The sequence below is a fragment of the Ranitomeya variabilis genome, chromosome 5 (genome assembly GCF_051348905.1).
Source record: "Ranitomeya variabilis isolate aRanVar5 chromosome 5, aRanVar5.hap1, whole genome shotgun sequence".
NCBI lineage: Eukaryota > Metazoa > Chordata > Amphibia > Anura > Dendrobatidae > Ranitomeya > Ranitomeya variabilis.
Window position 1 is genome coordinate 284,664,234 of NC_135236.1, and position 16,082 is coordinate 284,680,315.

Here is a 16,082-nt window from a genome sequence, read left to right on the forward strand (position 1 = left end):
GAATGTCCCCTGTTCCACAACAGGTTTAAAAAACAAACAAATAATTCTTATTACCTTTACCCGCACCGACGATGTGAGGGTCCTCTTCCATAGCTGGTGCAGAGTCCATCAGCTGACTTCGGAGTGCCCGCAGTGGGCAGTGCATGACGTCACTGACATGTGCCACCCATTACAAACATGCAGATGTCAACTGCTGGCTTCTAATTGGCCAGTGGCATGTATTGCAGAGCAGGAAGCAGCCAGGTTTTTGCACTGCAATACATTTCAGTTGAATTTGCTTCCTCTGACACATATCTCACTGAAATAGGCACTGGCTTCAGCAGGCCCTCCTCCCAGATGGGCCCGGTTATAGTGCACTCTCTGTGTTCATTAAGCCCCTAGGGCAGGGTTGCTGGGTGTCAGTTCTGCACAAATCCAAAATTGTTTAGCTATCCTAAAGATTGAACATTAACATAATCTGACTAGACAACTCCTTACAGTAAGTATCTGACTGGACAACTCCTTACAGTAAGTACCCCAGACTCATCAGGTCGAGGAGATGTATTTAGTAATACATATATTTTATATTAGGAAATCTGGTGACAAATCTATCTTAAATAGCTGAGTCAACAAGAGTCAGTAGATACTGCTAAACCCTGCAGTTCACGCCTGTTATTTTTCAGAGAGGAAACTGACAAATCTGTACTCATGGAGACAATCTAAATTTTCGCAAATATAATACAATTCTGCTAACCATTATTGGCACCGCTTCATTTTTGTCTTAGACTGTACAATATCTTTAGAAATAAATGGAAATGTACCAAAGTTACGGGATTTTTCAGTTAGTTAGTGGTCCAAAATAATACAACAATAAAACATTGTTTTTCAACTTACATGTTACAATTTCAAAGAATAAACAGCATGTGAAGCAATAAAGGCACCCCTAATTAATACGTGGTTGCACACCCTTTGGCATTGATGACAGCTTCCAAACGTTTTTTTGTAGCTTCTTGCACTTCGCAGCTGGTATTTTCTTCCACTCTTCCTTTGCAGTTTGTTCAAGCTCTTGAATGTTTGCAGGGTTCTTTTTCCCAATGGCAGATTTCAGCTCAAAATTTTCAATCGGACTGTGATCAAGACTTATTGCTGGACATTTTAAAACAGTCTATTATTTCTTCTTCAACCAAGCCTGTGTACTTTTGGATGTGTGCTTTGGGTCATTGTCCATGTCCATGTCCTGAAATATGGAATAAAAGGACTTCATTTTCATCGAAATAGTGAGTGCCGCTTTCTTTATTCTTCTGCCCACAGTGACATGTGATTGTTTATAGCTGAGCATTATACACTTATTCGATAGGCCTGCTGTAGTTTTCAGTTTTGATATCTGGCTGTTTTACTAAGGGAAAGCACTGCCAGCACTGGTGCCGGGTTATCTTTTTTCATTTCTGTGATTAGGTCAAGGCCTCCAGTACCAGATGCAGCAAAGCAACATCAAGCATGGTGGAGGATCTATAATGCCGTAACTATTGGTAGGGTGTTTTTTTCTTTATAAGCTTCACTGCACTGTCTGTAAACAAACTGCTGCTTTGCATTGCCAAATGCTCTATTTTTGTTTCATCTGTCCACAGAACATTTTCCCAGATGGATTGAGATTTGTCAAGGTACTCTTTGGCAAAGATCAGTAGTTCCTTTTTATGTCTTTTCTTCAGCAATGGTTTCTTCCTTGGCCTTTGCCCATAAAGCTCTTCTTGGTTTAGTGTGCGGCATATAATACTTATTGAAACCATGACACCGGACAGTTCCAGGTTGGCCTTCAGGTCTTTGGATGTTTGACATGGTGTTTTTTCCAACATTCGCACCAACCTTCAAAAGACATCTCTTGTCAATTTTCTTCTTTCTCCCATGTCCATGGAGATTCTTGATGATACCATGCTTGGCAAAATTCTTAATAAAATTGCGCACTGTTGAAACTGCGATACCAAGGTCTTTTGTAGATGGCCTTATGTCCTTTGGAAGTCTTGGGTTTGCTTATAATAGCAGTTCTAATGTCCTCAGACAGTTCCTTTGTCTTCAACATTGTGACAAAGGAACGGGGCCTACCATGTGGCTTTTTAAAACACTGAAGTCATTATTCATTGGCCAATTCATGTCACATGGGCACCAACAATTAATCACAGTTGATTCTCATTTGTGATTTGCCACAGGCGAGTCAAAATGTGTTTCCATACTACCTAGAATTGAGAGTCCTCAGTGGTTGATACCTTTTAATGGCTAACTGAAAAGATGGTAACAAATTGCAAGCTTTCGAGACTACACAGGTCTCTTCATCAGGCATAGACTGCCTGATGAAGAGACCTGTGTAGTCTCGAAAGCTTGCAATTTGTTACCATCTTTTCAGTTAGCCATTAAAAGGTATCAACCACTGAGGACTCTCAATTCTAAATATTTTTCTATCTACTGGCTAACACGGTACCAAGATATATATCTTTCCATACTACCGTAATTTAATGTAAAGGGTGTCAATACCAGTGTCACAGCAAGCTTTAGGTTTTTCCATTTTCCCTCCATTGTTTTTTGTTTTAAATTATTGTTTATCATTTGCACTATTGTATTTAACACAAGTGCTCTATACAAAAAAAGTTCACTTGATTAATGTCTTTCAGGAGATATTCCAGATTATGTACTTACACTTCTTGGGTGCCAATAACGATGAGCAGGACTGTATGTATTGCATGTACCACTCTGTATGAAAACTTCTGATGAGAAGTAAATAATAATTTTAAAGAAAACATAAAAAGGGAGACAATCGGGAGATTTATCAATGTAATCTCAAGGAAAAATAGAAAAGTTGGCCATAATATCTAATCAGATTCAAGCTACAAAAAATGTACTTACCTAAACCTCACCATATCTGCCCTTGGGTCCAGTCTATCTGAGATCATCTCTTTAAAAAATTCCAGGAGGCAAAAATTCAACAGGGTACAAAACCAGAACAGGTCTAGATGCCGGTCTTCAAAAACAGTGTGGAGATTCAGAGTGGCCACCTTTTTGTTAACTTAACTCATCTAAGCAATAATTGACAAGTTCTGCATTTGTACATGTTATACATTTCAGAATCTGAAAGAAGACCCACTTATGAATAAATACAATAGAGATCTCCCGGAAAATAAATTGCCATGTTTGTAAAGAAGTGAGGAACAACGTTAGTAGTTTTTCAGTATGTTAAAGTAAAATAAAAAAGCAAGGTGACCCTGCAGCATGCGTATGCACAGAATACTGATCAGTGACCCAGGATTCATGCAGTGTGGTACAACAAAACGTTATATTTGCTAGCAGAAGAATATATTGTACATAAGATATCACTACGTTTTAGAAAAAGAAACATTAGTTACCTGCAAGCCACTCTCCTTCAGTCTATGGATCTCCTCTCTGCACAACCTCAGCTCTTCCTGTAGCTTCTCCTGTTCCTCCTGGCTGAGGCGGTGACGTTGTTGCAGTTCCTCAATCTCAGTAATAAGACCAGCACACTGTTTGAGTAAGCAACAAGATGGAGTGAGTGCAGTGAGAGATGACATGTAAAGAGAAAGAAATACGGACTGTGTTATGTGAAGATTGTGGGGAATTCATATAAAACTATATTATCATATAATTACATTTACAGATTAACACAATGTCTTATATCCAACACCACCCTTGACCCTTTACACCTGTTATTTCCCACCTATTCTACTGAAACAGCACCAACAAAAGTGACCAATTACTTTCTTGGTGGTTAATCCAAGAGCCACATTTTTCTAGATTTGTTCTCTGGAATTGACATAATTGACACTAATAATTTCATATCTCCTCTTTAAAATGAACCTGGCAGGTTCCCCATAACCGTTTGCAATATGCTAATTAGGGGGGTATTGATTTCCCCAGAATTGTTATCACACTATTCAACTAATCACACCCCTGTGTCGAAGCTGGATCTTTGCTGCAAATATCACTCATATATGTGACTTTTGGAAATGTTCTGTGTGAAAAACAAAGACTAGGCTTCATTGTGCAGTAACATGAAAAGACGAAAGTCGTGAGCATGCACAAGATTTGTAAAGGGTTGACAGTGATTGTCATGGTAACAAGATGACTAGTGTGGGGACACAGACACCCCCTCGAATAGTCTGAGGCTAATTAGCATATTGTAAATGGATTTATAAAATGTTTGTTTGCCATATAGTGTAATCAAATATACAGTACAATGTGCTTGTTAGGAATAGTATTAGTATAAGGGTATTAATTGTAAGAATATTAATTATAATTAAGGGTATTAATCTAAGAATAAATACATGATGGCAGTTTGAAGAGCATGGTGAAGCTGTTAGGTTCTCTTTATCTTTAAAGAGAATTCCTAGTTGGTAGAAAGGTGCCTTGATAACAAGTTGATCACAAGGTTCCCCCAGTGATTAGATGTAATCTGTGAGGAAATCTCTTATTCAGTTCCTTTGCAGCACCACCACAGGGTAAATGAAGTATTACTCAGTGCCCAGTTGGATCAATTGGCTACTTGTGTAAAGCAGGTCATGACAGGTCCTCCAGATTTAGAGAAGCTCTTCGTAGCTGCTGTCCACCATGGGCAAGAGATGGAAAAGAGGACCTCTTCTTTTAACTCAATTGCTGAATAGAATACATGAAAATGGGTTGTCTGAACTGGAAAAGTTCTCTAAAGTCTATTTCCATGGCTTCATCCCATGTCCCATAACATGTTGATTATACCAAGATAGAGTCCCTAATTTTTACTTTCTCCCAGGGCAATTTCACAAAAAAATCAAGCTCATTATCTTTCCTCTTTCACCCTCATGTCAAAATCTTTACAGTTAGGAACCTCCATATCTGCTCCTATTAAAATGGGTGAATTGCCTTTCTTGCTGGGTTTTGTGCTCTCGGTCATTAATTATTACACTAAATAACCTCACTGACCTCACTTTGTGCGATCTGCACTTTCTCTTCAGCACTCTGTAGCTGGACATTCAGTCTGTTCTTGTCCTCTTCACGAGACGTTTTCTGTTTCTCAGGCTCGCACATGCTCTTTGTCTCAATAACTCCGCTCAGAGCAAAGATGTTTTCAGCATCATATTGTGGGAGTTTTTCCAGTGTCATACTGTCATTCTCTTCTCCATGATCTTGATGTGACTCTTCTGTGCCATCCTCAGGATTTGTGTCTGCTACTCTGCATAGTAATATATAGAATTATCATAATTAATTACGGTAAGGTAAAGTTTGGGTAATTATACCATTTCCATTAACCATATCATTTGTTTAATCAGATAGCCAAAATAAGTGAATCGCAGCCTCATAGTATCGACGCTACATTGTTCTAAAATTAAACTACTCAACCAAGAGCTGTGCATCTGAGAAAGGAGAATTGACACAAGTACTTTGTCTCCCAATAAAATTCTGAATGGCTTGTAAAACTTTTAAAACAGCTTTTTATAATAGTTGTTCCACTTGTCTATCGCCATTTTCCTTGTAATCAGTGAAATCCTTTATCTTGCATAATTCTGGTGAGAGAAGATTGTTCCATTGGTATACATTTGGTGCAACTGGAAACTCATAACAGACTCTTGCACATATCCTTTTACATCACTGCCAAGATAGAATACAGGAACTACCACCTGAGGACATCAATGCCTCCAGTATATGCAGTGGGGAGATACGTGTAGGAGTCTATAAAATTAACCTACAAACCAGACTAGTGATGAGCGAATATACTCATTACTCGAGATTTCTCGAGCACGCTCGGGGGTCCTTCGAGTATTTTTTAGTGCTCAGAGATTTTGTTTTCTTGCCACAGCTGAATGATTTACATCTTTTAGCCAGCATAAGTACATGTGGGGGTTGCCTGGTTGCTAGGGAATCCCCACATGTACTTATGCTGGCTAACAGATGTAAATCATTCAGCTGTGGCAAGAAAACGAAATCTCTGAGCACTAAAAAATACTCGAAGGACCCCCGAGCGTGCTCGAGAAATCTCGAGTAACGAGTATATTCGCTCATCACTAAACCAGACCAATGTCTCTCCTTGACTCCAGCCATGAAAATGCTGCATATGAGAAGTAATATAGTATATCAACCAGTCTAGGATGGTCAGGTCTCCCATGTCTTTGTCACGCTTGAGCATTTCTAGTTTAATTATTGCCTGATATTTTTGCTATAAAAGCTCCATAAATAGAGCCTGAATTTCGGGAAACAACAACACGGGGATCCATACATGGGAATACATGGGGATTTCCTCGACCGATGACTAAGAAACCAAGCAGGTGGGGAAGTGTGTATGAAGCCGCATTCACATGTTCAGTATTTCACATCAGTATTTGTTCCATTCCTGATTTTGGCTTACAATCAGAGGAAAAGTATAATAGAAACACGTCACCAGTTCTGTATTTCTCACCCACTCCAGGTTTTGACTTAGGCTGCCGTCACACTAGCAGTATTTGGTCAGTATTTTACCTAAGTATTTGTAAGCCAAAACCAGGAGTGGGTGATAAATGCAGAAGTGGAGCATATGTTTCTATTATACTCTAATTGTTCCACTCCTGGTTTTGGCTTACAAATACTGATGTAAAATACTGACCGAATACTGCTAGTGTGACGGCAGCCTTACACATACTGAGGCAAAATACTGACCAAATACTGAACGAGGCCTAAGTGTTTGGCCCTGCCATGATGCACCAAGTGTCTGTACTTGGTTTAACCAGTTATTTTATGCTGAGAGAGTCCCTACTATAAGTTTCCTTCTAGAAATTGTGTTGCATATGAAGGGATGAGCTAATAAGCTTCAGCATTCACAATTACTGGTGGATTGTTATAGGGAAAAAATTAGGTAATTTATGAAGAGCTATAAGGTAAAAGGGGCACACACACAGTTCTGGCAAAGGGGCCCTCTGCTGTCTGTGTCCATCCCTGCTTTCATTAACCTATTGTTAAGCATTTTAGTCGCTAATTTAATATTACTGGCAGCAAGGATATTAAGCGATAGGAGTACATGCTTGCTTGCATGCTGCAGTACATCTCCATAGCATGGGTGGAAATACCGCCGGTTCAACTGATGCGGCTGCACCGGGGCCCGGAGGCTCTGGGAGCCCCTGCAGGCAGGGCCGACGTAAGGGGCAGGCAGCTGCCTAGGGCCACTGCTCCCCAGGGGCCCTCAGCTAGCGGCACATCACACAGCCGCTATGGGGCCCCTTTGAGGCAGGGTGGCCCGCCTGCTGCCAGCACCGACTCCCCCGCCGCATTGAACTATACCGGCGTCTGCCGGTACAGTTCAAAGCAATGATGGAGGAGAGCGTCAGATGATGCTCCCTCTCCCATCATTCCCCACTCTGCCTCTGACACTGCCGGTGCGCGATGACGTCATCGCGCACTCACTGTGCACCAGCCGGCAGTGCAGCCACCAAGACAGGAGCAGGGAGCAGCGTGGGCACGAGGAGAGGTGAGGAGTGTCTTTTTTATACTATAACAGTGAGTACTGAACTGTGGGGCCATTCTGGGGGGATGAGAGATAAGGGGCTGTGCTATATACTATGTGGCTGTGCTATATACTATGTGGTCTGTGCTATATACTACGTGGGCTGTGTTATATACTACATGGGCTGTGTTATATACTACGTGGGCTGTGCTATATACTATGTGGCTGTGCTATATACTATGTGGGCTATGCTATATACTTCATGGCTGTGCTATATACTATGTGGCTGTGCTATATACTACATGGCTGTGCTATATACTACGTGGCTGTGCTATATGCTACCTGCTTGGGCTGTGCTATATATTACATAGCTGTGCTATATACTACATGGGCTGTGTTATATACTACGTGGCTGTGCTATATACTACATGGCTGTTCTATATACTACGTGGGCTGTGCTATATACTCCATGGCTGTTCTATATACTACTTGGCTGTGCTATATGCTATGTAGGCTGTGCTGTATACTACATGGCTGTGCTATGTACTACATGGGCTGCGTTATATACTATGTGGCTGTGCTATATACTACGTGGCTGTGCTATATACTACATGGCTGTGCTATATGCTACATGGCTGTGTTATATGCCACGTGGCTGTGCTATATACTATGTGGGCTGTGCTATATGCTATGTGGCTGTGCTATATGATATGTGGCTGTGCTATATGCTACGTGGCTATGTTATATACTATGCAGGCTGTGTTATATACTACGTGGGCTGTGTTATATACTACGTGGGCTGTGCTATATACTACGTGGCTGTGTTATATACTACGTGGGCTGTGTTATATACTATGTGGGCTGTGTTATATACTACGTGGCTGTGCTATATACTACGTGGACTGTTATATACTACGTGGCTGTGTTATATACTATGTGGGCTGTGCTATATACTATGCGGGCTGTGCTATATACTACGTGGGCTGTGCTATATACTATGCGGGCTGTGCTATATACTACGCAGGCTGTGCTGTATCCTATGTGAGCTGTGCTATATACTATGGGGGGTATATTATATTCTATGGGGTATATTATATTCTATGGGGGCTGTGTTATATACTATGTGGCTGTGCTATATACTATTCGGGGTATATTATATTCTATGGGGAGGCTTTGTTATATATTATGGGGGGTATATTATATTCTATGGGGGAGGCTGTGTTATATACTATGTGGCTGTGTTATATACTATGAGGGTACATTATACATTATATTCTATGGGGAGGCTGTGCTATATAATATGGGGGTACATTATATTCTATGGGGAAGTCTGTGTTATACTATGGGGGTACATTATATTCTATGGGGAGGCTGTTATATACTATGGGGGCTGCATTATATTCTATGGGGGGCTACATTATATACTATGGGGAGGTGGGCTGTTTTATATTCTATGGGAGCTGTATTAGATTTTATGAGGGAGGATCGCATCATACTCTTTGATGGGGCTACATTATATTCTATGGGGAGGTGGGCTGTATTCTATTTGGGGCTACATTATATTCTAAGGGGGCTGTATTACATTTATATTCTATGAGGGGTTATTGCATCATACTGTATGAGGGGGCTACATTATACTATATGAGGGGGGCTGCATTATATTCTATGGGGGGGTTACATTATACTCTGTGGGGTGGTTGCATTATGCTCTATGGGGTGGCTGCATTATACTATATGTGGGCTGCATTATACTGTATCGAGGACTATAAGGAATACATTATCCTATATGAAGAACTATGGGATGCATTATACTATGGGAAGTGAATTGTACGACACGGATGATGATGGCGGTGCATTATACTATATGGAGTACTATGAGGAGTGTATTATACTATGTGGAGGACTGAGCAGTGTATTTTAATATATGGAGGACTATGGGGCATATTATATTATATGGAGGACTGTGGAGTATATTATATTATATGGAGGACTATGGGGTGTGCATTTTACAATATAGAGGACTATGGGCCGTGCATTATACTATGGGAAGTGAATTGTACTACATGGATGACTATGGCAGTGCATTATACTATATGGAGCACTATGAGGAGTGTATTATACTATGTGGAGGACTGAGCAGTGTATTTTAATATATGGAGTACTATATGGAGTGTATTATACTATATGGAGAACTATGGGAAGTGTATAATACTATATGGAGGACTGAGGAGTGTATTATACTATATGGAAGACTATAGGGCATATTATATTATATGGAGGACTATACAGTGTGCATTTTACAATATGGAGGACTGTGGTGCACATTATAATATATGGAGGACTATGGGGTGTATTATACTAAACAAGCAAAATGCTGCTTATTCTTCGAGTGATTAGATTGTTTATGCCGAAACAGAAATTATTGTTCTCAGCAGCACATCACCGCTGTAAACTGTAGATGTGCTGCTGATAACATGATCCTGTATGGTGATCTGTTAGTGATCTATTACTGATCATTCTGTCCCCATCATTCTTTCTCAGACGGTGGAAAGAGGCTGGGAAACAAGGGTTGAACGACTTCAATAATGTCGATCACACTCATTTAATGGCCTGAACGCAGCGCATGTAAATACAACCGTAATGCTTCTGTGTGATGTGAAATATGTTAGCATTTGGGGTTTCATTTTAAACTTTGCCTAAAACCGTGGCTTTGTCTGCCTGCAGGGCGACTAATATTGAGGCCAATCTGGCCAGTTTATCCGGCCCCGAGGCTCCGGGGGGCCCCTGGTGTGCGGTGGGCAGGGAGCAAGCCCTGCAGCTCCACGGCCTGCAGGAGAAAATGGCAGCAGAGCGGAGCTGCAGGGAATGGATCCGTCCTGCTTTCTGCCCGCGCTTCTTGTCTCTCACAGCAGAGGCTGAATGACATCATCATTCATCGCAGTGGCTGTTCGATACAGGAAGCTGCCAGCAATGGTGAAGCTTCAGGATACTGTGCACAGAGGTGAGGTGAGGTGAGTGTGTGTGTATGCAGAGAGGTGAATGGTGCTGTGTGTGTGTGTGTGTGTGTGTGTGTGTGTGTGTGTGTGTGTGTGTGTGTGTGTGTGTGTAGGTGGAGGAAAGGGCAATGATGGGGCGGAAGGCAATGATTGGGTTGACGGAGAGGGCAATGATAGGGGTGGTGGGGGAGGAGGAAATGATGGAGGTGGTGAATGTGCAATAATGGGGTGGTGGGGATAAAGCAATAATGGAGGTGGTGAAGGGGGCAATCCTGGGGGTGGGGGAGAGGGCAATAATGGGATGTGGGGGGAGGAGGACAATGAGGGGGATTGGGATGGGAGGAAAGGGGACTTATAATGGATTTAGGAACGGGGAGGTGGAGGAAGACGTTATTATCGATTATTTTGTCTAACAGTCCCTTAGTATATAGTGTATGCACTTATGTATAGCACAGTCCCTTAGTATGTATGTATGTGTATATATATATATATATATTTATATATATATATATATATATATAAATATATAATATATATATATATATAGCTTTGTCGCTTTAAAAGGAGCGGGGCCCAGACACATTTGCTGCACAGGGGCCCCAAGCTGTCTGTGTCCGCCCCTGCTCCATAGATGTTGTTTGTAGCAACATTTATAATGATGGTCCTCACTTGCAGGAGTAGGACAATGTATTGTGAATGTCTGTCATTGGGGATGGACTGCAATGCGTAAATGTGAATTATTGATTGAGGTCAGAGAAGTGCATGGTGGATTTTTTAGGAAGGAGAGACACATAGGAGATAAGTAATCAAATGGCATTTCCAGTAGAGTAAGACTGGCCAAATTCATTTGAGGTACTGATTTTTAATTGGCTCATTTTTGGAGTGCTAAATAAATGTATGTCAGTTATGAGCTTGAATAGATTTCCACTATAATTTATGATAATTTCTTGTGTGATTTATAGGGATACTGTTAGACTTTGATTGGCAGCTACTCTAGTATTAAGCCCTAATTTTTTTTATTTTTTTTTAGTAAAATGCCAGGACCAGCATAAAAAAGTAAAAATAATATACCGGTAATATATCTATGGTTACACAGAAAACTAGTGTCAATACTACCGTATGTTTTGGCATATAAGACGCACTTTTTCCCCCCAAAAAAAAGGGGGAAAATGGGGGGTGCGTCTTATATTCGCAATGCAGGCTTACCGTGGACCGTGGCCGCAGAGGTGCGGCGGCAGAGGTGTGGCGGCAGAGGTGTGGAGATGAGGAGGCGCAGTGAGCGGGGTCCCTTTCCCCGGTGAGGTGATGCAGCAGCCCCGGTAATGCAGCAGAGCCGGGTGAATCCTGTTGTTATCGGTGCGCGCGGCCATCTTCCTGAGGCCGCGCGTTCGCAGATGGAGCTCTGCTGCCCGGGGCTTCAGGAAAATGGCCGCGGGATGCCGCGCGTGCGCAGATGGGGATCGCGGCAGCCATTTTCCTGAAGCCCCGGGCAGCAGAGCTCCATCTGCGAACGCGCGGCCTCAGGAAGATGGCCGCGCGCACCGATAACAACAGGGTTCACCCGGCCCTGCTGCATTACCAGGGCTGCTGCATCACCTCACCGGGGAAAGGGACCCCGCTCACTGCGCCTCCTCATCTCCACACCTCTGCCACCACGGTAACAACAGGCTTCACCCGGCTCTGCTGCATTACCGGGGCTGCTGCATCACCTCACCAGGGAAAGGGACCCCGCTCACTGCGCCTCCTCGTCTCCACACCTCTGCCACCGCGGTAACAACAGGATTCACCCGGCTCTGCTGCATTACCGGGTTGCTGCATCACCTCACCGAGGAAAGGGACCCCTCTCACGCCATACCTCTCACTGTGCCTCCTCATCCCAACACCTCTGCCGGTAACCACTGCTGCCACCCTCCCATGGACACCAGGCCGTGGCGTCGCCCACCTAAGCAGGAAGGGACCCTGCTCAGGTGCACGCCGTACCGCCTCACCCCACCTCTGCCGACACCATGCCTCCTGTGACCCTGCTCTGCCACCACCAGCCCACAGGTAAGATACTGTAAATTCGGACAATAAGAAGGACCCCCATCTTATAAATCTTTTTTTCTGCAATTTTCACCCCAAATTTGGGGTGCGTCTTATGGTCCGGTGCGTCTTATATGCCGAAAAATACGGTAGTTCCCCTATATATTTATCTATCAGACTTCTTGTTTTAAGGTGAGTTTGTTATAAATCGTTTATTTGTTATAATAGATGTCTCAAGGTCCTTCAAACTAGTAAATGATATGAACCTTAAAATTATCAATTTTATTAGATATGTTTTTTAAAAAAAATGGACATAACACATTAAATTTTTATCTCCCTAGTGGGATGGATACATTTCTTCACACCAGGCAACACCAAATATATCCTGTTGTACTCTATAGTGTTATCCTATTAAAATAAACTTCCCAGCCACCGAGGTTGGCACCTTACAATAAAGCGATATATGGCACCCCCACTCGCTGGTAGCTGTCCCTAGATGACCTTAGTTCATCCTAAACTATTACTTATCTTATTGTGCAAGGCATTATTAAAGGTCATATAAGAGGGGTATACAGGGTGGATACACAAGTTTTACAAAAGGATAAAGGAAGATGAATCTATAGTGATAGATACTGGTTGTATATAACCACTTGACAGTCATAGTTGAGGAGGCTCAGATACATCCTTTCTCAGCTCCTATATGAACAATATGCAATCAGCATTTCTAATTATTAAATCTGGTTACTGATTACCAGTTACTTATCTTTTGCCTTTCATGCCTTGATGCATTTCCCCGTATCTTTGTTCATCAGGAGGCCCGGATAGTAGGTTGAAAAGTGGATAAGACTTCCAGCATGAAAGGCGAAAGATAAGTAACTGATGAGCAGCAACTGGATTTACTAATTAGAAATACTGACAATATATTGTTCATCAAATATAAGAGCTGAGAAGGGGATGTAGGGGATGTGGCGGAACATATAATACTCCACCCCCTTCTCCTGTGATAAAGTTATTATAGCTGCTATGTGTCTAATGTATATAATGCTATATTGCATGTACTTGTTAAATAGGGAAAGTGTAGTGTTGAAGTTTGGACACTAGATGGGGCACAATAATGCACATAGTCATGCTAGGAGGGGTCAGCTGTTATGGTGCTGGTGGTTAGGAACACTTGGAATGACCTGATAGGTAAACCAGAAATATAGGACAAGCTCTGGGGACGTCGGAACTTTACTGACCGCAAACCTGATCCTATCACACACACTATAGGCAGCCGTGGAGCGTACCTAACTCTCCCTAGACGCCTCTTCACAGCCTGAGAGCTAGCTACCCCCTTGAGAGAAACAAAAGCCTCACTTGCCTCAGAGAAATTTCCCCAAAGTAAAGTCAGCCCCCCACAAATAATGACGGTGAGTTAAGAGGAAAATACAAACATAGGAATGAAAACAGGTTTTAGCAAAAGAGGCCCACTAGTACTAAATAGTATGAAGATAGCAAGGGAACTGTGCGGTCAGTATAAAATACTACAAAATATCCACGCAGAGAGTACAAAAGACCCTCACACCGACTCACGATGTGAGTGAGCAACTCTGCTCCCCAGAGCTTCCAGCTAGCAAGAAAATAGCATATAAGCAAGCTGGACTGAACTTATAATATACTGAGAAAAATTTTCCAAAAGCAATGAGCAAAAATGAACTAGCATGAACTTAGCTTCTCCAGGAGGAGACAGGTCACACATGAAGTCCCAGAGAGAACTGAACCAATACTGAATACAATGACAGCTGGCAACAAGTAAAGATCTAGGTGGAGTTAAATAGGCAACCAGCACTGCAGAAAACGAGGCAGCTGGAGCCCAGCTAAAGACCAGCAGTATCACTCAAAGCCACCAGAGGGAGCCCACGAACAGAACTCAACAAAGTACCATTCACGACCACAGGAGGGAGCCCGAGAACGGAATTCACAACAGTACCCCCCCCTTGAGGAGGTGTCACCGAACCCTCACCAGAGCCCCCAGGCCGATCAGGACGAGCCAAATGAAAGGCACGAACCAAATCAGCAGCATGGACATCAGAGGCAACAACCCAGGAATTATCCTCCTGACCATAGCCCTTCCACTTAACCAAGTACTGAAGCTTCCGTCTCGAGACACGAGAATCCAAGATCTTCTCCACCACATACTCCAATTCTCCCTCGACCAACACCAGAGCAGGAGGATCAACAGAAGGAACCACAGGCACCACATACCTCCGCAACAATGACCTATGGAACACATTATGGATGGCAAAAGATGCTGGGAGGTCCAAACGAAATGACACAGGATTGAGGATTTCAGAAATCTTATAAGGACCGATGAAACGAGGCTTAAACTTAGGAGAGGAAACCTTCATAGGAACATAACGAGAAGACAACCAAACCAAATCCCCCACACGAAGTCGGGGACCCACACAGCGACAGCGGTTAGCAAAGCGCTGAGCCTTCTCCTGTGACAGCCCCAAATTGTCCACTACGTGGTTCCAAATCTGCTGCAACCTGTCCACCACAGAATCCACACCAGGACAGTCAGAAGGCTCAACCTGCCCTGAGGAAAAACGAGGATGAAAACCAGAATTACAAAAAAAAGGCGAAACCAAAGTAGTCGAACTAGCCCGGTTATTGAGGGCGAACTCAGCCAATGGCAAAAAAGTCACCCAATCATCCTGATCAGCAGAAACAAAACATCTCAGATAAGTTTCCAAGGTCTGATTAGTTCTTTCGGTTTGGCCATTTGTCTGAGGATGGAAAGCCGAAGAAAAAGAGAAATCAATGCCCATCTTAGCACAAAAGGACCGCCAAAATCTGGACACAAACTGGGACCCTCTGTCCGACACAATGTTCTCCGGAATACCATGCAAACGAACCACATTCTGAAAGAACAGCGGAACCAAATCAGAGGAGGAAGGTAATTTAGACAATGGCACCAAATGGACCATCTTAGAAAAACGATCGCAAACCACCCAGATGACAGACATCCTCTGAGGGACCGGAAGATCCGAAATAAAATCCATGGAAATATGCGTCCAGGGCCTCTTTGGGACAGGCAAAAGCAAAAGCAATCCGCTGGCACGAGAACAGGAAGGCTTGGCCCGAGCACAAATCCCACAGGACTGCACAAAAGAACGCACATCTCGCGACAAGGAAGGCCACCAAAAGGACCTAGCCACCAAATCTCAGGTCCCAAAAATCCCAGGATGACCCGCCAACACTGAACAATGAACCTCGGAAATAACTCTACTGGTCCATCTATCAGGGACAAACAGTCTCTCCGGTGGACAACGGTCAGGTCTATCGACCTGAAACTCCTGCAGCACCCGCCGCAAATCAGGGGAGATGGCAGACAGAATCACCCCCTCTCTGAGGATACCAGCCGGTTCAGGAACTCCCGGAGAGTCAGGCACAAAACTCCTAGAAAGGGCATCAGCCTTCACATTCTTAGAGCCCGGAAGGTACGAAACCACGAAATCGAAACGGGAGAAAAACAGCGACCATCGAGCCTGTCTAGGATTTAGCCGCTTGGCAGACTCGAGATACATCAAATTCTTGTGATCCGTCAAGACCACCACACGATGCTTGGCTCCCTCAAGCCAATGTCGCCACTCCTC

General features: G+C 43.1%; 1 protein-coding gene across 6 annotated transcripts in view; it reads right to left on the minus strand.

Annotated features, from left to right (window-relative positions):
• The window catches only part of CCDC136 (coiled-coil domain containing 136), an 88,273-nt gene that overhangs the window by 36,395 nt on the left and 35,796 nt on the right, over positions 1-16,082 (minus strand). For 5 of the 6 annotated variants that reach the window (XM_077264394.1, XM_077264395.1, XM_077264390.1 and 2 more), the window contains exons 7-8: positions 4,939-5,188; positions 3,372-3,506 (exon numbers count right to left, since the gene is read on the minus strand). In XM_077264394.1, coding sequence (XP_077120509.1) covers positions 3,372-3,506; positions 4,939-5,188 — 385 coding nt within the window. Of the gene's footprint in view, positions 1-1,022; positions 1,217-3,371; positions 3,507-4,938; positions 5,189-16,082 lie in introns of those variants that run through there. The other variant, XM_077264393.1, reaches the window with a different exon arrangement.